Source organism: Somniosus microcephalus, chromosome 12 (genome assembly GCF_052327205.1).
Source record: "Somniosus microcephalus isolate GS21.2 chromosome 12, FLI_Smic_1.0, whole genome shotgun sequence".
Lineage (NCBI taxonomy): Eukaryota > Metazoa > Chordata > Chondrichthyes > Squaliformes > Somniosidae > Somniosus > Somniosus microcephalus.
In genome coordinates, this window is record NC_140998.1 from 226,888,016 (window position 1) to 226,909,381 (window position 21,366).

At 47.2% G+C, this 21,366-nt stretch overlaps 1 protein-coding gene across 1 annotated transcript in view; it reads right to left on the reverse strand.

Moving 5' to 3' along the window:
* Nucleotides 1-936: 936 nt before the first annotated feature.
* The window catches only part of LOC147110222 (sodium- and chloride-dependent neutral and basic amino acid transporter B(0+)-like), a 30,704-nt gene continuing 10,274 nt past the window's right edge, over nt 937-21,366 (reverse strand). Inside the window, exons 3-8 of the mRNA XM_086002498.1 lie at nt 17,276-17,408; nt 16,424-16,564; nt 15,428-15,656; nt 4,135-4,260; nt 3,390-3,508; nt 937-1,071 (exon numbers count right to left, since the gene is read on the reverse strand). Coding sequence (XP_085858624.1) covers nt 937-1,071; nt 3,390-3,508; nt 4,135-4,260; nt 15,428-15,656; nt 16,424-16,564; nt 17,276-17,408 — 883 coding nt within the window. The remainder of the gene's footprint in view (nt 1,072-3,389; nt 3,509-4,134; nt 4,261-15,427; nt 15,657-16,423; nt 16,565-17,275; nt 17,409-21,366) is intronic.

Here is a 21,366-nt window from a genome sequence, read left to right on the forward strand (position 1 = left end):
AAGGCAGAGAAAGGTGTTCAAGTTCTCAAGCAGCTACTGAAGAAAGCAACAGAAAGCAAGTCTGATCCTTATCTCGCCCTGCTGAGCTACCGAGCCTCACCTTTAGACTCTGGTTCTTCACCTTCTGAACTCCTAATGGGTCACAAGTTGCATACCACGCTACCCTGCTGTGCAAAAGAAAAGCAGAGTAAGGAACTGAGACAGAGACTTCAACTGTTAAAGCTGAAACAGAAATCATACTATGACAAGTGATCCAAAACTCTGAAACCATTGACAAGGGATGATGTTGTCAGGATTGAGGATCCAGATGCATGGAACAGGAAAGCTACAGTTCTCGAGGAAGTAGGACCAAGGTCATACACTGTTAGAACTGAGGAAGGACAGATTCTCAGGAGGAACCGCCGTTCCCTCCTAAAAACACAAGACACTATCGAAGAGCAAATCGATGACAATGCCGCAACTGAATCTTGTCACTCACCACCAGAACAATCTAACACAAATACACATACAGGCTCTCATGAAAACACATCAGACTTACCTGTGCTGAGAAGATCCACACGTGAAGTAAAAAAGCCTGATAGACTTAATCTTTGAGTACAAAGAAAACTACATTGGAAATGTATTGACTGTTGAAGATGTTTATGTTGTTATTGATTGATATTGATTGATACTGATTTTGTTTAACCTCAAAGAAAGGGGGATGTAATGATCAGTAACCTGTCATTCTGGAATGGTATACTAGGTGGTGCTGTATGTATATAAGAGTGGGCTACCCATGATGCACTAGGCTACCCACAAGGCAGCAGTCAAGATGGAGGCCTCTACAGATACTGTACCTAGTCCACATGTGCTCAATAAAGTGTCTAGCAAAAGCTAGCTGTTCTTAATAAAAACGACTAGTTATTAATGAACATAACACTTATTAATTGAATTATTTTATTTTGTTTCACTGCTTTCCCTGTTGTACTTACCGTAGATCCAGCTTAGACCGATGAGTTCCAGCACAGCAATTGTAATGAGAATCCATCCAGTACAGAAATAATCAATTAAATTTAACCAGTAAATCCCAGCCTAAAATTAAATGGAAAATTAGAAAATTTTGCATGAGAAAACCATAACATTCTAACATTCAAAATAAGTGATTAATGGAATATGAAAAATTACGCTTTTACTCAACTACAAACCACCCAATTCTAACTTATTAGCTCAATTTTTCCTCATTCCTTTAAGTTCTTGGAACAACTGTGTAGCTGTTCAATAACTGAACGTCCTTTTTGAAAGGGGCAGACCAAAAGTGCTCACAGTTCTCCAGATGTGATCTCACTAGGGCCAAGGACTCCTGAGTTTATGCGTTATGCCCCTTGCTATGCATCTCACCATCCCGTCTCCTTTTTTAATTGCCTGGGACCATTGTGCTAATGGTTTTAGTGACTTGTCTATGAAAATCCCCAAGATTTCTCTCCTTTTCCAATACCTCAGCTACATTCCCATTTAACACAAACTCCACATCAACCTTCCCTCTGCTGGATCTCACAACATTACTTTTCCCTTTATTAAATTGCATCTGCCACTTCTGGCCCAGTCGCAATGCATCGTCCCGTTAACATGGTTATGTGGGTAAATGCAGTAGCCAGTTTAGAGACCACGACATAATAATGGATGAGGAAGGCCATTCAGCCCATCTTTATTCAACCATTAAGGGCGATGCTAACATCTCACCATTGCAGCATCTGATTGTCTCTTCAATGATTCCAGGGTTTTATCCTCCACTGCTCGATGAGGAAATTAGTTCCACTCTGTGTGCTGGAGAATTTCCTGATATCAGCTCTAAAATTACTCTTACCAGTTTGAAGCCATCCTCCCATGTGCCACAGATTAACTATTTCTATATCATTAACACTCTTAGATTTCTCTATATGATGACCTCTCTGATGCCCCGTCTCCAGGCTGAAAAGCCCAATTTCTCCAGTCTGTCCTCAAATCTCAAACCCCTGACACTGAGGATCAGCCTGTGGCTCTTCTCTGCACGGCCTCCTGTGCTTGAATGTGTCGCTCCTTTCTTGGAAGAACTGGATGTGATAGTCAAGGTGGGGTCTGACCAGAGCACTATAAAGTGTGATGATCTCCTCCTCTGATTATATTCTACCATTGTTGTGATGTAGTTGAACATGCTGTTTGGGTTTGTTGTTGCTGATCTGTATTGGTTGGACCTGTTTACCGTTGTGTCTACTATGATTCCTTGGTCTTGTTCAGCTTCATTTTTAGCTGTTTCACACCATTCATGAAGTATGTGTGCCATCCACTCTCAACTCCAGCATTCATTGCCTCCATCACAATGATTGTCAGTGCTTCAGAGATCTCCTCCCTAGTCTCTCTCGGTGCTCTGGAGTAAACACCATGCAGCCCTAGGTTTTTTTTCTATGTTTTAAGCCCATTTGCACTGTCTTTGACTTTCATGTAATTTATGAAGAAGTTATTGATTTTGCTTGGGATATCGCAGTCTGGAGAGGGCTTGTTGCTCATATTTTCTCTTGTGAGTACTTGGAGACGGTCAGCATTCAGGATTTTCACACATTTTATTCATTTCAGATTCAAGCTGTTTGAGTCTTTTATGTTTTCTACATCCTCTCTGCTGCCTTCCTGCTGTCATGGTACTGAAGGAACTATTTTATTGTTAAGCTTAGCCTCAACTGCAATGCCTTCTACCAAATCTCCCTTTGTCTCTCTTATCATCTTTTAACGTGCTTCTGCATTTTCTTGCATTTATTGCAGTAAGTCCTGTCTCTTATCTCCCTGCACGATTTGTGCAAGCCATTTCTTCTGAATATTATTTTCATTTCCACACCCTGTATTCACCCATGTTTCTGATATTCCCACCACATCATAGCTCCCCAATACCACAACAGCCTCCAGTTCTGATGATGCAGCACTCCCTCAGCACTGCACTGAAGTGTCAGCCTAGATTATGGGCTTAAATCCTGGGTTGGGGTTTACAAGCCACAATCTTCTGATCAGAGGGGAGAGTGTTACCAACTGAGTCAAACTAACACTGAGAAAGAAACTTACCAAACTAGTCATCCCTACATTGAAAGAGAAGATTTCCAACAATATCCTGCTGATTTAAAATGAACACAATGTAAATCTGATTCACAGGGTGAGAACAAAGCGGAGTTTCATCTCTTTAACCAGGCTCTGTATTTAGTAACAGTAGATGGGGAAGGGTCAGTCAGTCCCACACCATCACTGCACAATATTAAACAAATGGAAAAACAACAGGACCAACACACCAGGTCCTTCTTTATTACTTACTCCTGTGAAATTTCTGATTTCACAGGGCTATAACCAGCTCTACATGTGGAAAAGTAGCAAACTATTAAAGGACAACATACCTGTGTTACACATACAAGGCCAAGGAAATAAAATAACAAGCAAACACCAGTTGTCAGATAAAGGCGCTTTGATCGCAGAAACTTAGGGAACTGGTCCAGCAGGGCTGTTATAATTGTTTCTGTTGAAATAAAATGCTAAATAAGATCAGTAATTAATTAATAATTTACACAGTCCCAGAGAAACCCACCACTGGAGAGACCAAAGCCCTGCAGACCAGAAGAGCAGATGAGGAGAGCTTCCTCTGTCCATGAGTCCGCTCTCTGAAACATGCATTTTACCCCATCCTGTTCCTGTTACTCTGTTGTGTGGGAAACTTTTAGGGATGTACCTCAATCTGCATAATTATTAACCTCAGACAGTGTGCAGCAGTAGCTGAGCACAAGCTGAGAAATGTGAGGTGGTACAGTTTGGGAAAAAGAACAGGGAAAGGAATTATAACCTGAACAGTGAGGTTCAAAACCACTGCAATAAAAAGCTAACAGAAATTGTACTATGAACTGTACCAGATATTGGGGTGACTTCCCCTGAATGTTACTTTACTGCAGGTGTTAACCCATTTAAAACAAACAGGTTGATGCTCCATTAAGGCCGTGAGCAGAGAATTGCCACAAAAAAAATTACACATTCGTCCACTAACATCACCAGCAGTAATTTCTCACCTTATATTATAAACATAATAATTTACATAACTTCCTTTTATAAAAGTGTAAAGTGATTGGTTAAATGAAGTAATGTCATTCTTGCCTACAGCTGCAAATTGAGTGTCGATTCCCAGAGTGACCAGCATGAAGAAAAATAAAATGGACCATAAAGGTGCCCACGGCAAATGTGCAAGAGCCTCGGGGTAGGCAATGAAAGCCAAACTGAAACCTAAACAGTGGATACAATAGAAATGGTGCAATTAATGGTGCTTAAAAAAGAAATACTGTAAACTGACATTGAATCTTTAGAATCCAGATTTTCAAAAATTTATCAAAATTTGCTGAATGGATTACATTATAGTTACAACTATGCAATGATATGTATATATAATAAATAACTGACTCTATATTATGTATTTATAATATAAATTATGAAGGGGGCTAAATTCGGTTGATTTGCGCAAATCAACTAGCATCTGGGCGCTGCGCCACTAACGCCTCCTGCAAAATTCAGTGGGAGGTTAGCGGCGGCGCTGCGCCACCGGCGATGATGTAATTGCCATGCGCAGCGCCCCGCTCATGCCCCGGCTGTAATATTGCGTGGCACCCCCCGACTTACCGCCGAACGCTATGTCTGCCAGGGTCAGTTGCTAGTTAAAGGGGAGGTGGCAGGCGGCCATTTTTGTTGCTGGCCGCCTGCCAGCACCTGCCCCCGTTGCTGTCCCCGGCCCCCGTGAAGCCCCTCCGTGGGGTTCCGGCTGCTCTCCGTGAGCCCGGCACTCCTCTTGAGTGCCGGGCTTGTTTGCGGGCACTCCCGATCCCTGGTGGTCCAGCTGGGCACCGGGACGTGCTGCACCAGGACTCTCCCCTTTAATAAGAGGAGGAAGGCCTGCAGTACCGTGGCGCTATGTGCTGTTGCGCGTGGCGCTACATGCTGTTGCGCGTGGCGCTGTGGCACGTCGTGCCGCGATATTGGCTCTCGGGGCACTACCTGGGAAAATCGGCCACGGGGACGCTAACTTTTTCGGGGCACTAATATTGGCCCAGAAATTCAGGTTGGAGGCTTCCTGCGGGTGCAAGCCTCCGACCTGCATTTACCTAGCGCGCTGGCCATTGTGCTGTGGGCCCGCATGGGATTCCAATCCTGAGCCTCCTCCAACTGCCGGCGCGCAGTGCTTGCGTAGCCCAGGGGCGCAGTCAGTTCGAAGCGTCCCCTGGGATCACGTGGGCCATGGAGAGCCAATGGTAGCAGGGAATGCCCACTCATAAATTTGACAGGAAGAGCTGTCAAATCTATGAATACAATTCAGCCCCAAAACATCACTAAAACTTCAAATAATTTTTTTTTTATCACATTTTTAGAATAACTATAAATTACATAAAATAACTATTTTAAACAATAATTTAAATTTTTGAAAAAATTAATTACAGTTTCTAATGGGGCTAAAAATTAACTTAACCTTTCTTTAAAGTATTTAAAAATAATAAACCTGTGGAAAAATTGTTTTAATTTAACTTAATTCACCACTTACCTTGTTAAAAGCAGGCCTTGCAACTACATTTTACAAGTGTAGCTGCTGGAAACTTACCCTCCCGGAGAAAGCTGAAAAAAAACCGGAAGTTCCAGGTGTACGCGCTGCCTCTCCGGCGCACACGTTCAACCTGTGAACCCCTTCCTTTAAGGGAACGGAAGTTTCGGTTTCCCATGCATGCGCAGTGCATGCACAAAACTGGCACTTTCGTTGGGCCTATGCGTGAGTACCCAGCGCGTACTTACCCGTGGGAACCTGAATTTCTGGCCCATTATTTATAATATAAATCACTGACTCTTTCAGCGTGAACTTAGGATGGCCAGTGCCCCTTTTTTGGGCACTACGAGTGCCCATAGACCTCCAAAATGGCACCGCAGCGTATGCACACACTTGTGGGGCGAATTGTGCTGGACGCCATATTGGTGCAGGCGCTAGCACGCGCACAGAGAACATCAGCCAGTGGTATGTAGAGCAAGCAGCTCATGATATCTCGACACTATTAGTGCCATTTTGGAGCTCAATGCTCCAGCCAGCACCCTCTCTTAACCTCACACAACTGAACATGCATTCAGCAGCAGGAAGGACCCCCCCACCAGCGCTATTCAAAGGGATCATCAACTAATTACGGGTTACTTGCTGGTTGATTTCTTCTCGCTATTGCTACGATTCTACAAGTGTTTGGTGTTTACTGTAGTTGTTTCAAGTTGCAAAAGTCTACAGGGACTGGTGTGGCGGGTGCTGAAGGACTTTTTGCTGACTTCAAGGCTTCTGCACAAACCACTTGCTGCCGTACATGGGTGCACGAGTAGGAATTCCACTTGGAGGAAGCCCTCACTGAAATCAGCCACCTGCCGCAGCCACAACTGCAGCCTCAGAGCAAGGTGAGGACCACATTGCCAGTGGCTGTGAGAGTGACGATGGCTTTGAAATTTTATACATCGGACTCCTTCCAGGCTGGAGCTGGAGATATTTGCAATTGCTGTCTACTATTGCATAAGGGAGGTCACTGAGGCTCTCTATTCAAAGAGAGCTAACTACACCTCATTCTCTCTTGCCAGAGACAAGCAGGCAGAGCGAGCACGCAGCTTCACAAGGATTGCAGGCTGCCCCATGGTGCAGTGTTCCATTGACTGCATGCACATTGCTTTGTGGGCACTGCCTGTCAACTCTGCCATATACCGGAACTGAAAGGGATTCCACTCCCTCAACGTCCAGCTGGTGTGCGACCATATGCAGCGAACCATGCAGGTCAATGCCCGGCATCCCGGTATTCTGCGGCAGTCTGTATTCTGTGGCAGCTGCAAACCAAGGGTGGCTACTGGGCGACAAGTGCTATCTGCTGATGGCATGGCTGATGACTCAGTTGCACACACACACACGTGCACAGCATACATACAATGAAAGCCAACTGCCACACAATATGTGATAGAGTGAGACCCAGCAGGCAGGGGAAGGCCAGCTCAAGGAGCAACGCGCTGGCTACACCTTCTTCTGGAAAGGCAAACCTGAAGATGAACACCGCCTCCATGGGATAGGCTTCACCATAAAAATTGAACTGATAGGAGAGTCTGAGATGCCCAAACGGTATAAACGAGCGCCTCATGACTTTTCGGCTCACCCTAGCCCGGAACCAGTGCGCTACAGTCATCAGTGCGTACGCCCCAACACTGGAAGCCTCAGTAGAGACCAAAGAGGAATTCTACTCCAGCCTCGAACAATCGCTGTCCCGAGTCCCAACGGGCAACAAGCTGATCCTCCTTGGTGACTATAACGCCAGAGTTGGAAAGGATACAGACCTCTGGGGCGGTGTGATCGACAGAGAGTGGGTAGGGAAAGCCAACTCCAATGATACCCTCCTCCTGCCAAAATGCTTAGAACATGGCCTTGCCATAACCAACACCTTGTTCCGTCAGAGAGACAAGTACAAGGCTTCATGGCAGCACCCTTGCTCCAAGCACTGGCATCTGTTGCCCTACACCATCGTCCGAGCGAGGGACCGCAAGGACGTCCATCACCCGCGCCATGACAGGAGCCGACGACTGCTGACAGACCACTGTCTAATCTGCTCTGTCATCTCCATTAATGTAGCCCCAAAACAGCAGTGGCAACAGAAACAATGCCACAGGAAAATTAACGCTGGAGCACTCAAAGACCCCGGTAAGAAAGCCCTATTCAGCCTGCGCCTCACAAACAACTTGACGACTCCCAGTGATGCAGAGACACAGAGTGTCCACAGCGCCTGGTCTGCACTCAAGGCCTCCATAGTCAGCACCTGTGAAGAGACGCTCGGTCACTCGACCAGGAAACACCAAGACTGGTTCGACGAGAACGACCAGGAGATCCAGGAATTAATAAGTCACAAGCGCAAGGCATTCCTGATCTGGAAACAGCAACAGAACTCGGGAGCAAGAAAGTAGTTCTACAGAAGCCTGAAGGCCGAGGTCCAACAGAAAACTCGTGACCTAAAGAAAAGATGGTGGGTGGAGAAAGCGCAGGAGAGCCAGCAGCTAGCTGACAACCACGGCGTGCGTGGGTTCTTTAGCGCAGTCAAGACCATCTATGGCCCAAGCACCCAAAGCCCTACCCCACTGTGGGCCAAGAACGGAGAGGTACTCATCAAGGACAGAGAGGCAGTCAGTGCCCACTGGAAGGAGCACTTCAAAGATCTCCTTCACCGTGACTCTGTCTTCGCCGCGAGTGTCCTCAACTCCATCCCACAGCATGCTACCCGCACCATCTCAGCACAACCCCAGCCCGGTATGAGGTTGAAAAGGCCATCCGGCAACTGAAGAACAACAAGGCCTCAGGAGCAGATGGAATCCCCGCCGAGGCATAAAGCATGGTGGAGAAGCACTACTGGCGCGAATTCATGAACTAATTTCTCTTATCTGGAAGGAGGAGAGCATGCCAGGGGATCTCAGAGACGCCATAATTGTGACCATCTTCAAGAAAGGTGACAAGTCTGATTGCGGTAATTACAGAGGAGTTTCCCTGCTGTCTGCCACATGGAAAGTCATCACAAGAATCTTCCTCAATCGCCTTCTCCCAGTGGCCGAAGAGCTCCTCCCAGAGTCGCAATGTGGATTCCGTCCACTAAGGGGCACAATGAACGTGATCTTCACAGCACGTCAATTACAAGAGAAATGCAGGGAACAGCACCAACCGCTGTACATGGCCTTCTTTGATCTCACAAAGGCCTTCAACACTGTCAACCATGAGGGATTATGTACTGCCCTCCTCAAATTCGGCTGCCCTCAAAAGTTTGTCACCATCCTCCACCTGCTTCATGATGACATGCAAGCCATGATCCTGACCAATGGTTCCACCACAGACCCAATTCACGTACGAACTGGGGTCAAACAAAGCTGTGTCATCGCACCACCGCTCTTCTCAATCTTCCTTGCTGCAATGCTCCATCTCACCCTCAGTAAGCTCCCCACTGGAGCAGAGCTAATTTACAGAACAAACGGGAAACTGTTCAACCTTCGTCGCCTCCAGTCCAGATCCAAGGTCGTCCCGTCCTCTGTCATCGAATTACAGTGTGCAGACGACGCTTGCGTCTGCGCTCACTCGGAGATCGAACTCCAAACCATCATCAACACCTTCACCGAAGCGTACGAGAGGATGGGCCTTACACAAACATCCGTAAGACAAAGGTCCTCTACCAACCTGCTCCTGCCACACATTACTGCCCCCCGTTTATTAAAATCCACGACAAGGCCTTGGACAACATGGACCAATTTCCATATCTCGGGAGCCTACTGTCAACAAGGGCAGACGTCGATGACGAAGTCCAACACTGCCTTCAATGTGCCAGTGCAGCCTTCGGTCGCCTGAGGAAGAGAGTGTTTGAAGACCAGGACCTCAAACCCGGCACTAAGCTCATGGTCTACAGAGCAGCAGTGATATCCGCCCTGCAGTATGCCTCAGAGACATGGACCATGTACACAGGCACCTCAAAGCACTGGAGAGGTACCACCAACGCAGCCTCCGCAAGGTCCTGCAAATCCATTGGCAGGTTAGGCGCACCAACATCAGTGTTCTTGCTCAGGCCAACATCCCCAGCATCGAAGCTTTGACCACGCTCAATCAGCTCTGATGGACGGGTCGCATTGTCCGCATGCCCGATACGAGACTCCCAAAACAAGCGCTCTACTCGGAGCTCCGGCATGGCAAGAGAGCCCCTGGTGGGCAGAGGAAATGGTTCAAGGACACCCTCAAAGCCTCCTTGGAAAATTGTAACATCTCCATCGACACCTGGGAATCCCTGGCACAAGACCGCACAAAGTGGAGGAGAGGCATCCGGGAAGGCACTGAACACCTCGAGTCTATTCGCCGGGAGCAAGCGGAAGCCAAGCGCACGTCAACCCAAGCACCCACCCACCCTCCCCTTCAACCACCGTCTGCCCCACCTGTGACAGAGACTTTACGCCCCGCATTGGACTCATCAGTCACCTGCGAACTCATTTTTAATGTGGAAGCAAGTCAACCTCGGTTCCGAGGGACTGCCTAAGAAGAAAAAGAGATAGAGTAGACCATTGGCCTGCTGAAACAATGCTTCTGCTGCCTGGACCGCTCTGGAAGAGTCCTGCAGAGCGGGTATCAAGATTTGTGGTGGTCTGCTGCACATGCTGCACAGCCTCGCTATCATGAGGGCACAGCCCTTGCCACCAGATATATAGCGAGCAGCGGAGGAGGAGGAGGAAGAGGCGAGGAGAAAGAGGAAGAGGCAGGGAGGAGGACCCAGACAGCCCCTTTCTGCCCGGGCTGTACGTGAAGAACACATTCGAGTGCGATACCAGTAACCGCAACCCCAATTCCCCATTCACCAACAGTCCCACACCTTAACATCCCTCTGTCATTGACCATCACAGCGTCTGCTTGACCACAATGGAAAAATAAAAGCCAACACGAAATAAACAATCTAAACCAAATTTATAAAATAAACCATGCCATATTGCGTACAAAAGTCAAATAATCACCCTTGTGCATTCCCTTAGTGTCTGTCTTCTGTGTGCCTTTGCCTGTCCTAGTGCTCCTATGCCAGTGGCTGCAGCATGTCTGATGGAGGGCTGCTGACTTTCTGTCGGGGAGACTGCAGATGGCCTTAGAGGATGACCTTGAGCAGCTCTGGGCCTAGAATGCCCAGCTGCAGACTGTACCATCACAGCCTCAGCATCAACAGTCTAGGGTGGCTGGCTGACAGGCAACAGCAAGTGCAGTGGGAGGGTTGGGAGGATGAATGCTGTCTTCCTGAGCGAGGACAGCACCTCCCAAACCCACAACCTCTTCCACCTAGGAGGACAAGGGCAGCAGACGCATGGGAACACCACCACTTCCAAGTTCCCCTCCAAGTCACACACCATCCTGATTTAGAAGTATATCGCCGATTCTTCATCGTCGCTGGTTCAAAATCCTGCAACTCCCTCCCTAACAGCACTGTGGGAGTACCTTCACCACACAGGCTGCAGCGGTTCAAGAAAGCAGCTCACCACCACCTTCTAAAGGGCAATTAGGGATGGGCAATAAATGCCGGCCTTGCCAGTAACACCCACATCCCAGAAACAAATAAAATAAGAGAATGGCGGAGCAGGCTCGAGGGGCCGTATCGTCTACTCCTGCTCCTAACTTTGATTTTCTTATGTTCTTATGGATCCTGAAATCATGTTCATGAGTAGGCAGCACAAAGTTGACGTGTTGGCTGCATTTCAATCATCGGGCACAGGTTAATCGCGCATCGCAATACCTGCGCCAATTTTCGGGCGCTATCCTCTTTAGCCACCTATATTATTTATTTATAACATGTATCACTGACAGTATTATGTACTTATAATAGAAATCTCTGACATTATATAATGTACTTATAATATAAATCTCTGATTCTATATTATGTTTTTATAATATTTCGAAGGAGTAACACATTGTGAGTTCTGCGTGATGTTTACGTGCCAGGTAAGACTCCCCAGCACATTCGGTGAGAGCAGCATTTAAAAGTAGAGTGTAACAGGGGAGAATGGGGATGGGAGGGGAATACCTGAGCAGAGTGTTTACTTGTCAGACACAGACTGCAGCAGCTCCCAGTGTCCAGGATATTTGAATATGTAGTCTGTGGTGGTGAAATTGGGTGCTCTTGTGCCTCCTGTTAGCGCCTCCAGGGGGCACTAACGGGGCGCAAATGGCTTTGCGACTGGGCGCGGCGCTGGCACTGATTCCTTCCATATTCGGCGGGGGTTTTGCGGCGGTGCTGCAGCGTTGCACCCCGATCTCCTTCGCCCAGAGATCATGATGTCATCATCATGTGCATCGCCCCAGTAGCGCCCCGGGCCTAAAATTGACTTTAGCCCCTGCAGCAGCTCCAGTCAAAAACATCAACAGCTGCGGAAGGCGAGAATCGGGCGGTTGGCTGCTTCGGGGGCGAAGAGTAAAGGTGACATGGCCGAGGTAAGTGGGAAAAAAAACTTACCTTTCCTGTTCGACTTTTTTTCGTGGGATCCTGCCCATGATCAATCAGCCCGGTACTCTGCTTGAGTGCCGGGCTGATCGCGTGGGACCGCGGCTGCCTTGGTGGTCCACGTAGGTGCTTTTTAAATTGCAGAGCCTGCAGCGATGGCCCTTCCCTTTAAGGGAGGTAAGGAGCCTTTGAACACGGCAGTGCTGCACAGCCCAGTGTGCAGTGCTGCTGGTCTAGCCCCGCACTCCAACATTAGCGCATTAAGAAGGAAGTGAAGCGCTTGATTTAGTACTCGACTTCCCTCTTGGGGAGCTAAAACTCAATTTCGTGGTCACCAGCACCAATTAGCGGCAGGCACTAAACTTAGCGTCCAGGTGATGTTAGCACCCCAAAATGGTCAATGCCGAATTTTTCCTGTGTTTTGATGTAACATTACCTGGTTATCATTCTAATTACCCATTACAGTGCCATCTACAGGCATAACTGGTGCTGCACGGAGTGATTTAGTGCATCTCACATTTCACATCAAAACTTTATATAAACAAAATGTACTCTCCGTATTTTACAATTTGAGTACATACTACAGTGCCAGTAATTGATATTATCAATAAATAATAACTACCTCTGATTAACTTAGAAATACATATGATGAAAGTGATTCAAATTATAAATACTTAAGGTTTGAATTAATTCAGTATTTTCTTTCATAAAATGTAAAACATTGGCAATATATGATGTATTTATAATGGAAATCACTGGCCCTACATTGTGCACTTATAGGCCTAGAAATTGAGTTGGGCCCGCGCCAGGGCTTTAGCGCCGGAAATTTTGCGCCGGCGCTAAGTCCCGCTGCGCGCGCCAAAAATTCAGTAGCGCCGCGCCCAGACGGCTGCGGGCGCTACTGGAGGGTGTCAGCGCCTCCCAATGGGCGCTGACTGCAGGATTGCGGCGCTAATCCCCCGCTGCGGCACCCGATGCGGTGCGGCAGGCTGGGGTACTGCAGGCCTCCTCCTTCTGTTAAGGAGGAGCTGCCTGCAGCCGCCCGCTGGCCGTTGGATTCGGGGAAAAAATGAGCCCGGCACCTCGGAGAAGTGCCGGGCTCTCGGCCCACACACATCTGTGCCGCGGGGGGGTGGTGGAGGAGTCCGGGGAGGGAGGTGCGGGCAGGCGGCCGCCGGGAAAGCGGCCGGCTGCCGCGCCACCTTAATGCGCCGGCGCTAGGACCATGAAGGCACTTCTGAAAAATCGTTGGTTGCAGCTGCCACGGGCGAGGCGGCCGCAACTGAATTTCGGCGTTCGGGCGCGTTACCATGGCAACCGGGACGCTGCGCACACCGATGACGTCATCGGTGCCGGCGCAGCGCAACCGGTGTAACGCCGATGGTAGGGCCCTAGTCAATTTCAGAAGCGGCTATAACTGCGGCGCTAGGCCCTCTAGCGCCTCTAAATGGGCGCTGACCCCACTCAATTTCTAGGCCTATATAATGTTAATTGATTGCTCTGTGATATCCTGTTCTGTTTCTATTTGATTTTCTCACATTTAAGAGAAAAGGTTGAACAAACAATTCTGTCAATCTCCAGATACTCCAGCTCATTATTCAGCTTCAATCCCTGTCCAGTATAATCCAGCCACCATTTAATTGTGTGGTACTTTAGGGTCTGAATATCACTTTCCACCAGAATTACTGCTGTGGATCCAAGTATTGATTATTGTCAGTGCCTGTAATCTGGAACAATTGTGTATAATTTCATATCTAACAGATGATTGATTTCAGAGAGATGGTATAAACTGTGTGACCCTGGTTGATATTTTACCAGCTCTGGTTATTCCTGTTTGTGAATTACAAGCAGCTGGTCAGTTAGTGCTGTGGTAACTTGTTTAAACTTTAGCAAGTTTATGTTAAACTATTTCAAGTTTAAAACTACTGGATCCAGATTTTGCCAACAGAGTGCAAAGGCTGAGATTGTTGGGTTTTATCTCACAGTTTGGAAACATTATTAATGTGCAAACCAACCAGCAAATTCAGGGGATTAAGTGATATGGCGTGAGTTATGAATCTGGGTCGATTTACGTCGCTCCGCCATTTGCTTCGCACAAACAACATCTTGCCCTCAGCCTCCCAGTTATTTTTAAGAACTTGCTGGATTTGCAGATTAATTGCCCATCAAACTTGCAGCAGAAAGCTATGTCTGGTAATTAAGAGTGTAAAAGCTAGAAATTTGGCGCATTTGCGCTTCTGGTTAGTGCAAACGACTTTTCGCCCGGGCGCGATGCCGCTAACGACTCCCGCTAAATTCAGCGCGAGTTTGGCGGCAGTAACCGGTAGCACCCCGCTCTACTGAACAGGCGATGACAATGTCATCACCATGCACAGCGCCCCATTTTTGCCCCGCCTGCAAAATTGTCCCGCGCCCCCTGAATCTGTGTCCGGCGATGACAGTGACCGATTCAGGGGGCGGGAACGGAGCGGCAGGAGCCGTGCTAAGTAAAGGGGAGGTGGCGTGTGGGGGGAAAAAAAAATCAGCCGACTTACTTGTTGCGGCCCGTTGTGTCTTTGAACGCGGGGTCCATGCCTCCTCTTGTCTTCCGGGCTGCTGGCACAACACCCCACTCCCCAGTGGTCCAGGTGGGGCCCCACAGAGATTTGGGCTTCGGCCCTCCCCTTTAATGGGGGGAAGAGCCCTTCTATGCGGCAGCGCTCCGTGGCCCAGTGCGCAGCGCCGCAGAACACACCACCCCGATATTCGGGGTTAGTGCTCTAAGGAAGTGGAGCTTGAATTAATGATCCACCTACCTCTTGGTGCGCTAAAACTGAAGTTAGTGATCGCTGGCTCTATTTTTTGCCAGGTGCTAAATTTAGTGCCCAGGCGATGTTAGCGACCTAATATGGTCGCTGATGAATTTTTCCCCCTAAGTACCTTTTCAACAATGTTTTAACTGTTAATGCAATGTCAATCAACATTTCTAGTCTTAACGGAAACAATTTAAATGGGTCAATTTCATTCCTGCACATCGCCAGTTGTTGGAGATTTTCAAAATGACAAATTTAAAATTCTAAAATTGCTTTCTTACTTTTCCTTTTTGTCTATTTCTCTCTCTGTCTCTTAACCCAATCTTTCTTTCCCTCTCTGTATTTCTCCATCTGTACATGATTTGAATCTAATTTACCCGCCTTCTCCGCTGTTCCTCTGTTGCTTTCTTAATCCTAAAAACTCATCGACAAGCTACACTGTTGGTCCAGCCATTCTCTAAAATCCCAGATGCCCTGTTGCCCTCGTTATCAGCTCACATTTCCAGTGAGTTACAAGGCAAAAAATGATGAGCTGAAGGGTGCAGAAAGAAGTCTAACTGACGAGGCACACAGCGAGATGCCCCACTCCATCCAGCCCAAAAAGTTTGAGTCTGCAGGTACCTGACTGTGCAACCTGTGAAACAGGCTTGTCTTGTACATGAGCCATGTGTCCAAGGATGGAGAAGATGGCAAATCCAGCAAACACACTCGTAGCAGAATTAACAACACAGACAATGATGGTATCTCTGTAGCAGTTGTTGTGGAATTTGTTGTAGGATGACAGTGTTATTAAGCTGCCCCAACCCACTGAGATAGAATAGAAAATTTGTGTTGCAGCATCTTTCCAGACCTGGTGAATAGAAGGTAGAATTAGTCAGCACCGGGAGATTTTACTTGAACTTATTCAGCAGGTAAAACAACATTAACCCTGAGGAACAAGAGGTGGGTTAGTCCCACAGCTCAATGGTGAGCTGACTGAATGAAGTTCCCTCTGGTCAATAGTGTCTCCCTTAAATAGTAGGGCCATCGTTCTGCCTCCCTGTCTACTACTTGCTGCCAAATTCCCTTCAGGAACTTCGATGCTTTCCACCGTCAGCCATGTTATCTAGTGAGTGATGATCCTTTACTTGCAGCATATACACTGTCACTCAGTGAGCTCCATTCTTTTATTGAAAGCAGCAACAAAGGAAATATTGTAACTACAAAATAAAGAGCCATATCAAAAGGGCAGCAAAATCCAACTAAATTAAAAATCAGTTCTCAATATCAATAAATAGCTTTTATTTCATTGCATCGTGTTCCATGTCACCCCATCTTATCCAATTTCATCCTATCTCTTCTATTGCCATCACAACCCTTCCCACCCCTTCCCGTCTGCTAACATGAAGATGATAAGCTAACTCCTTAGAATTAATCAGTTAAAAATGTGTCTGGTTTTACAGAAGCAAAATGCAATGATTGAAATTAGTTTTCCCACATTTGAACAATTATCCAAAAGCAGCACTCAGAATTTAAATTGAATATCCCAAGCACACAAAAAAGCAATTAAAGTGAAACATGAGAGAGTTTGACTGAAAATTACAGCTGGAATTCTGTGGATTATCCTGGTGTGTTTACCTCAGCTTCAGACAGTTTGGAGAAGTCTGACTGGCTTCCAATGTAGAATTCAATTCCTTTGTAGGCTCCCTCCAGGGTAACACCTCGGATCAGAAGTATGGTCAGAACCGCATAAGGGAATGTCGCCGTGAAATACACCACCTGACCATGGAGAGTGGCTCGTTAGATTTTCCTGTATTGCTGGTACAATATTTACAGTATTGAATCCAATTGAATAGAAAACTAATAGGATTGTAATCTAAGCAGAGAATGAAGCAGAAGACATTTGGAGGAGCAATAACTACATGAAGGGTATATTTAACACTGAGCTGCATATTGTAACTGAATTTATATAGCACAATATTATTCTAATGTATTTCAATCTGATATTCAGAGAAGTAACACATTTAAACAGGAGAATAGATCAGAGTGTGATGAATATATTTAACTCCTCACATTTACTCCTCGGGTTTCTTTGTCATTCTCATTGTCCAGACAAATCTCATTTCACTCAAACAAAACCAGGACCCTAACCTGCTCACTCACTTAGCCAGCCCTGCCCAGCCTTCCAGAGCAATTGGAAATTCACCCACAGTCCTGTATCAGCGACTGAAACCCTTAGAATGAGGGGCACATTTCAGGGGTTTGGGGAATTGCTGCTGTTCTTTCACTCAGGAGAAAGATCTTCAGATCTCACTCAGGCCTGCAGTGCTCATAAATTATGGATCTCACTCTCCCCAAAGAGCCACTGTTAACATCACCTGTGAAATAAAGCAGCCCACTTCACAAATGATTCATAAATTCCAGTTTAATTGTTGCAGAAATCTGTACTTTGTCACCAGAGTTTTAACTATTCATCACCAATCGTTTTACCTTTCCTGAAGATTTGATTCCTTTCGATAGTGCTGCCCCAACTATCAGCCAGGCCAGAAGCAGACAGAGAGCTAAATGCCAGACTATCTCCCCAGTCTCATCCATTGAACTTGTACGGCGTAAAGTCACTTTACTAAATAAAATAACAACAGAAGACATCTTATATAAGGATACAATTTATTACACACAGTCACTATTAGACACAATGGCCAGAATTTTGCCAGCACTCAGTGGATGGGATGGATGGTGGGTCAGCTGTTAAATTGAAAATGATTGACAGTGGGTCAGGAACGCGCTGTCAAAACATGCACACGGGAATTTCCTGATATTGGGTCTGCCAGCGCAAAGCAGACCCGACAGGCAGCGGCGGAGGAGACAATTAAAATCATTGGTGGCTTGTTTACAGCCACTTGACAATGCTTTTTTCCCCAGCTTTTTGAATTTGATGGGTCACCCACCAGTTTCCCGCTGTGTCTAGACCTCATCTGTGAAGCTGAGGTGGGAGGTCAGTGGCCATTGTTTCCACTGATGAGTTGACAGCTTCAAATGTCAAGTCAAAGCTCCCAGCTGATTGAGAAATGTTCCCTTAGCCATTAATTACTCTACACTGCATTTTCACTACAGATTCAGAATGCTGCAAGTCTTTACGCAAGTCTCCATCCAGTCTGACCTCATTACCTCTCCCACCAATGACAGATCGCTTCTGTCACCTCTACTTCACCTGCCATCTATTCCATCAGCATGGTTGCACTTTATACCTTTATACTCTCTCACCTTGCTCTTCAGAATTCCACTATAATCAGCCCGAACACCAGCAGCACCAGGCACACCAGCAGCACCAGGTGCATAAGCAGCACCAGGCGCACCAGGAGCACCAGGCGCACCAGCAGCACCAGCAGAACCAGGCACACCAGCAGCACCAGGTGCACCAGCATCACCAGCAGAAGCAGGCACACCAGCAGCACCAGGCACACCAGCAGCACTAGGCACATCAGCAATACCAGGCACACCAGAAGCACCAGGCACACCAGCATCACCAGGCACACCAGCATCACCAGGCACACCAGCATCACCAAAAACAAGACCAACCTTCTCCGCAATTAACTGATGCTGCACAGGACAGAGGGCATCAGCACCTGATAACATTGCAGCCCAGGGATGGCCTCACAACAGCCAGATTTACTTCACTTGATGCTGTATACCCTGGCTGCCACATGCCACATGCACCAGGTTGGCACCACCCCACACCAACACCATAAAGCATCCCTAAAATGACCAAGCCATTCTTTTCACACCCATCAGCATTGCAGGGGGTACTGTTATGTCTCACCATTCACTGCAACTCATTCAGCCACTTCCAAAGGTACACACAAATCTGCCCAAGGAAGCAAAGTGTTAAAAATAAAGATTTCAATGTTTGACAGCACATTAACAGAAACTTCACATGAACATTGGTTAAAATAGACAAGTGCTTACCCCTGTGTGTTGTTAGTTGGTATGATTGGACTAGGATGAGGGTGGGTATGAGGGGTGGCTAGAGAGATGGGGAAGTGATAATGTAGATAGAGAGGGATGGTTGGAGGTGCAAGGTAAGTTGGTTTGAGTAAGGATGTGCAGGAGTACGGTAGGGAAGGCAGAGTGATGGGGATGTGATGAGAGGCACAGCAGGATGAGTTTGAGTGTGGCTTTGCAATAACGTTTCGTGATCTACTGAGATCATTGAAAGGTTTGCGCCACTGCAGCCTGGTCCTCTCGACAACATCCCTGCTTGTGTCCTCCTGTGCAATGTGCAACCAGATTGTGTTGGTCTCCTGGGGAGGTCCCTTCCGCCCATGGGAAGGGAAGAGGAAACCGTCTGATGACGCAACATCAAATGACATCATCAGACCTGCTTTCTTCATTTGGCTGGGAAACGCGCTGGGTGGGCTTAACAAGCCGTATCAGGCAAAAGTCTTGCCAGAGGCCGGGATGGAGACAGGAGCGGGGTCCCGACCTGTAGTGTCCGAGTATCAATAATACACGGACTGCAGGAGAACAATAAAACAGGTATTTACTGAACAGAGGGTAAACTTAAGACTGACGTACAGAAGCCTGTTATGGCTTTTTATACAGGTGTGGTCACTGCCAGTACTGCAGTATAAATCAGTTCTTCTCTTAAAGGTACATACACAACAATTCCTCCCCTTTTAGATAAACAGTACATAACATTCATTTAACAACTAAATAATAACTAATTACAATTACAATTGCCTCTGTACTATATACATCAGCTGAAAGTAATCATTTATAAGTTCAGTCTTTGAGGAGGCTTCCTGATCCTGACTGGATAGCGCCTTTCTCGAGTATCCTGTTCTTGTGGCGGAGTCAATTCTGGCTCATTGTCATTGGTTGGTTCGTCAGCTTCCAATACCACTGCTTCTGAGGTAGACACAATCTGTACTTCGAGTTCATTACCAGGTGCACATGCTCGTGGTATGGGTTTGGCTTGTTCCTGTGACTCTAGAATCTGGTCAGCATGGCATCTCACGATGCTCTCTCCAACGGTGGCATAGTGGTTAGCACTGTTGCCTCACAGCGCCAGGGACCCGGGTTCGAATCCGGCCTCGGGTGACTGTCTGTGTGGAGTTTGCACATTCTCCCCGTGTTTGCGTGGGTTTCCTCCGGGTGCTCCGGTTTCCTCCCACAGTCCAAAGATGTGCAGGTTAGGTTGATTGGCTATGATAAATTGACCCTTAGTGTTAGGGGGATTAAAATGTGTGGGGTTACGGAGATAGGGTGGGATATGTGTTGGTGTAGTGGTTACGGGGATCGGGTGGGATATGTGTCGGTGCAGGCTCGATGGGCCAAAATGGCCTCTATCTGCACTGTGGGGTTTCTGTGATCTGTGAACGTCCACTGTGTACATTAATGGTCCCTGCTGTGTGCATATCATTCCTGGCTGCCATTTTTCTGTTCGGTAGTCGCGGGCCAAGACTGGTTGCCCTATCTTGAAGCTCCGGGTTGGCTTCTCATTGATGTGCTGGAATTGCTTATCCTCAACATCTCGTCTTATGTTTGGTTTGAGCAAATCCAGGCGACATCTTAGCCTTCGGTTGAAGAACATTATGGCTGGAGCTTGGTTGGTGACTGCATGTGTCGCATTCCGGTAAGCAAACAAGAAATTATCTAACTTGTGTTGTAGTGGTATGTCGTCATTATACATCACCTTTATTGCCTTTTTAAAGGTCTGAACAAACCTCTCAGCCAATCCATTTGTGGCTGGATGATATGGGGCAGATGTGTAATGTTTCACCCCATTATTCCTCAGAAACCTCTGGAAATCCTAGGACACAAACTGTGGCCCATTGTCGGAGCAAATCTGTTCTGGCAAGCCATTCCTGGTGAAGTTGGTCCGTAGGACTTCAATAGTTTTCTCCGTGGTGGTGGTGGACATTTTGATGACCTCTGGCCATTTCGAATGGGCATCCACGGCGATTAAAAAGATTGAGTCCATAAATGGACCAGCAAAATCAATGTGTACCCGTTGCCATGGAGATGAGGGCCACTCCCATGGGTGTAGAGGGGCCTGTGGTGGTGCATTTTGGACTTTCTGGCATCCTGAGCAGCTCTTGGTCAGGTCCTCAATTTGTTTATCGATTCCCGGCCACCACATATAAGCCCTGGCTAGGCTTTTCATTTTTACCCCTCCCAGATGACCCTCATGAAGCTCATTGAGCACTCTGTCTCTCAACTTGGGTGGATTTACCACTCGGGATCCACACATCAAGGTCCCCCGGCACACTGACAGCTGCTCTCTCCTTGGCGAGAATGCTGGCAACAGTGAGTCGCCATGAGCTGGCCATCCCTTCACCGTCAAATCATAGACCCGAGAGAGTGTCGGGTCATTTCGGGTTTCCTTCTCTATACTTGAGTTTGTAACAGGTAGACATTCGACTATGGTCGCATGGAATATCTCAACAGGGTCCACTGCAGGTGCTCCCTCTACCGTAGGCAACGGTAGGCGCGACAGCCCATCAGCGTTTCCATGCTGTTTCGTACCCTTGTACTCTATGTCGTACTGATGTGCCCCGAGAAAAAGTGACCATCTTTGC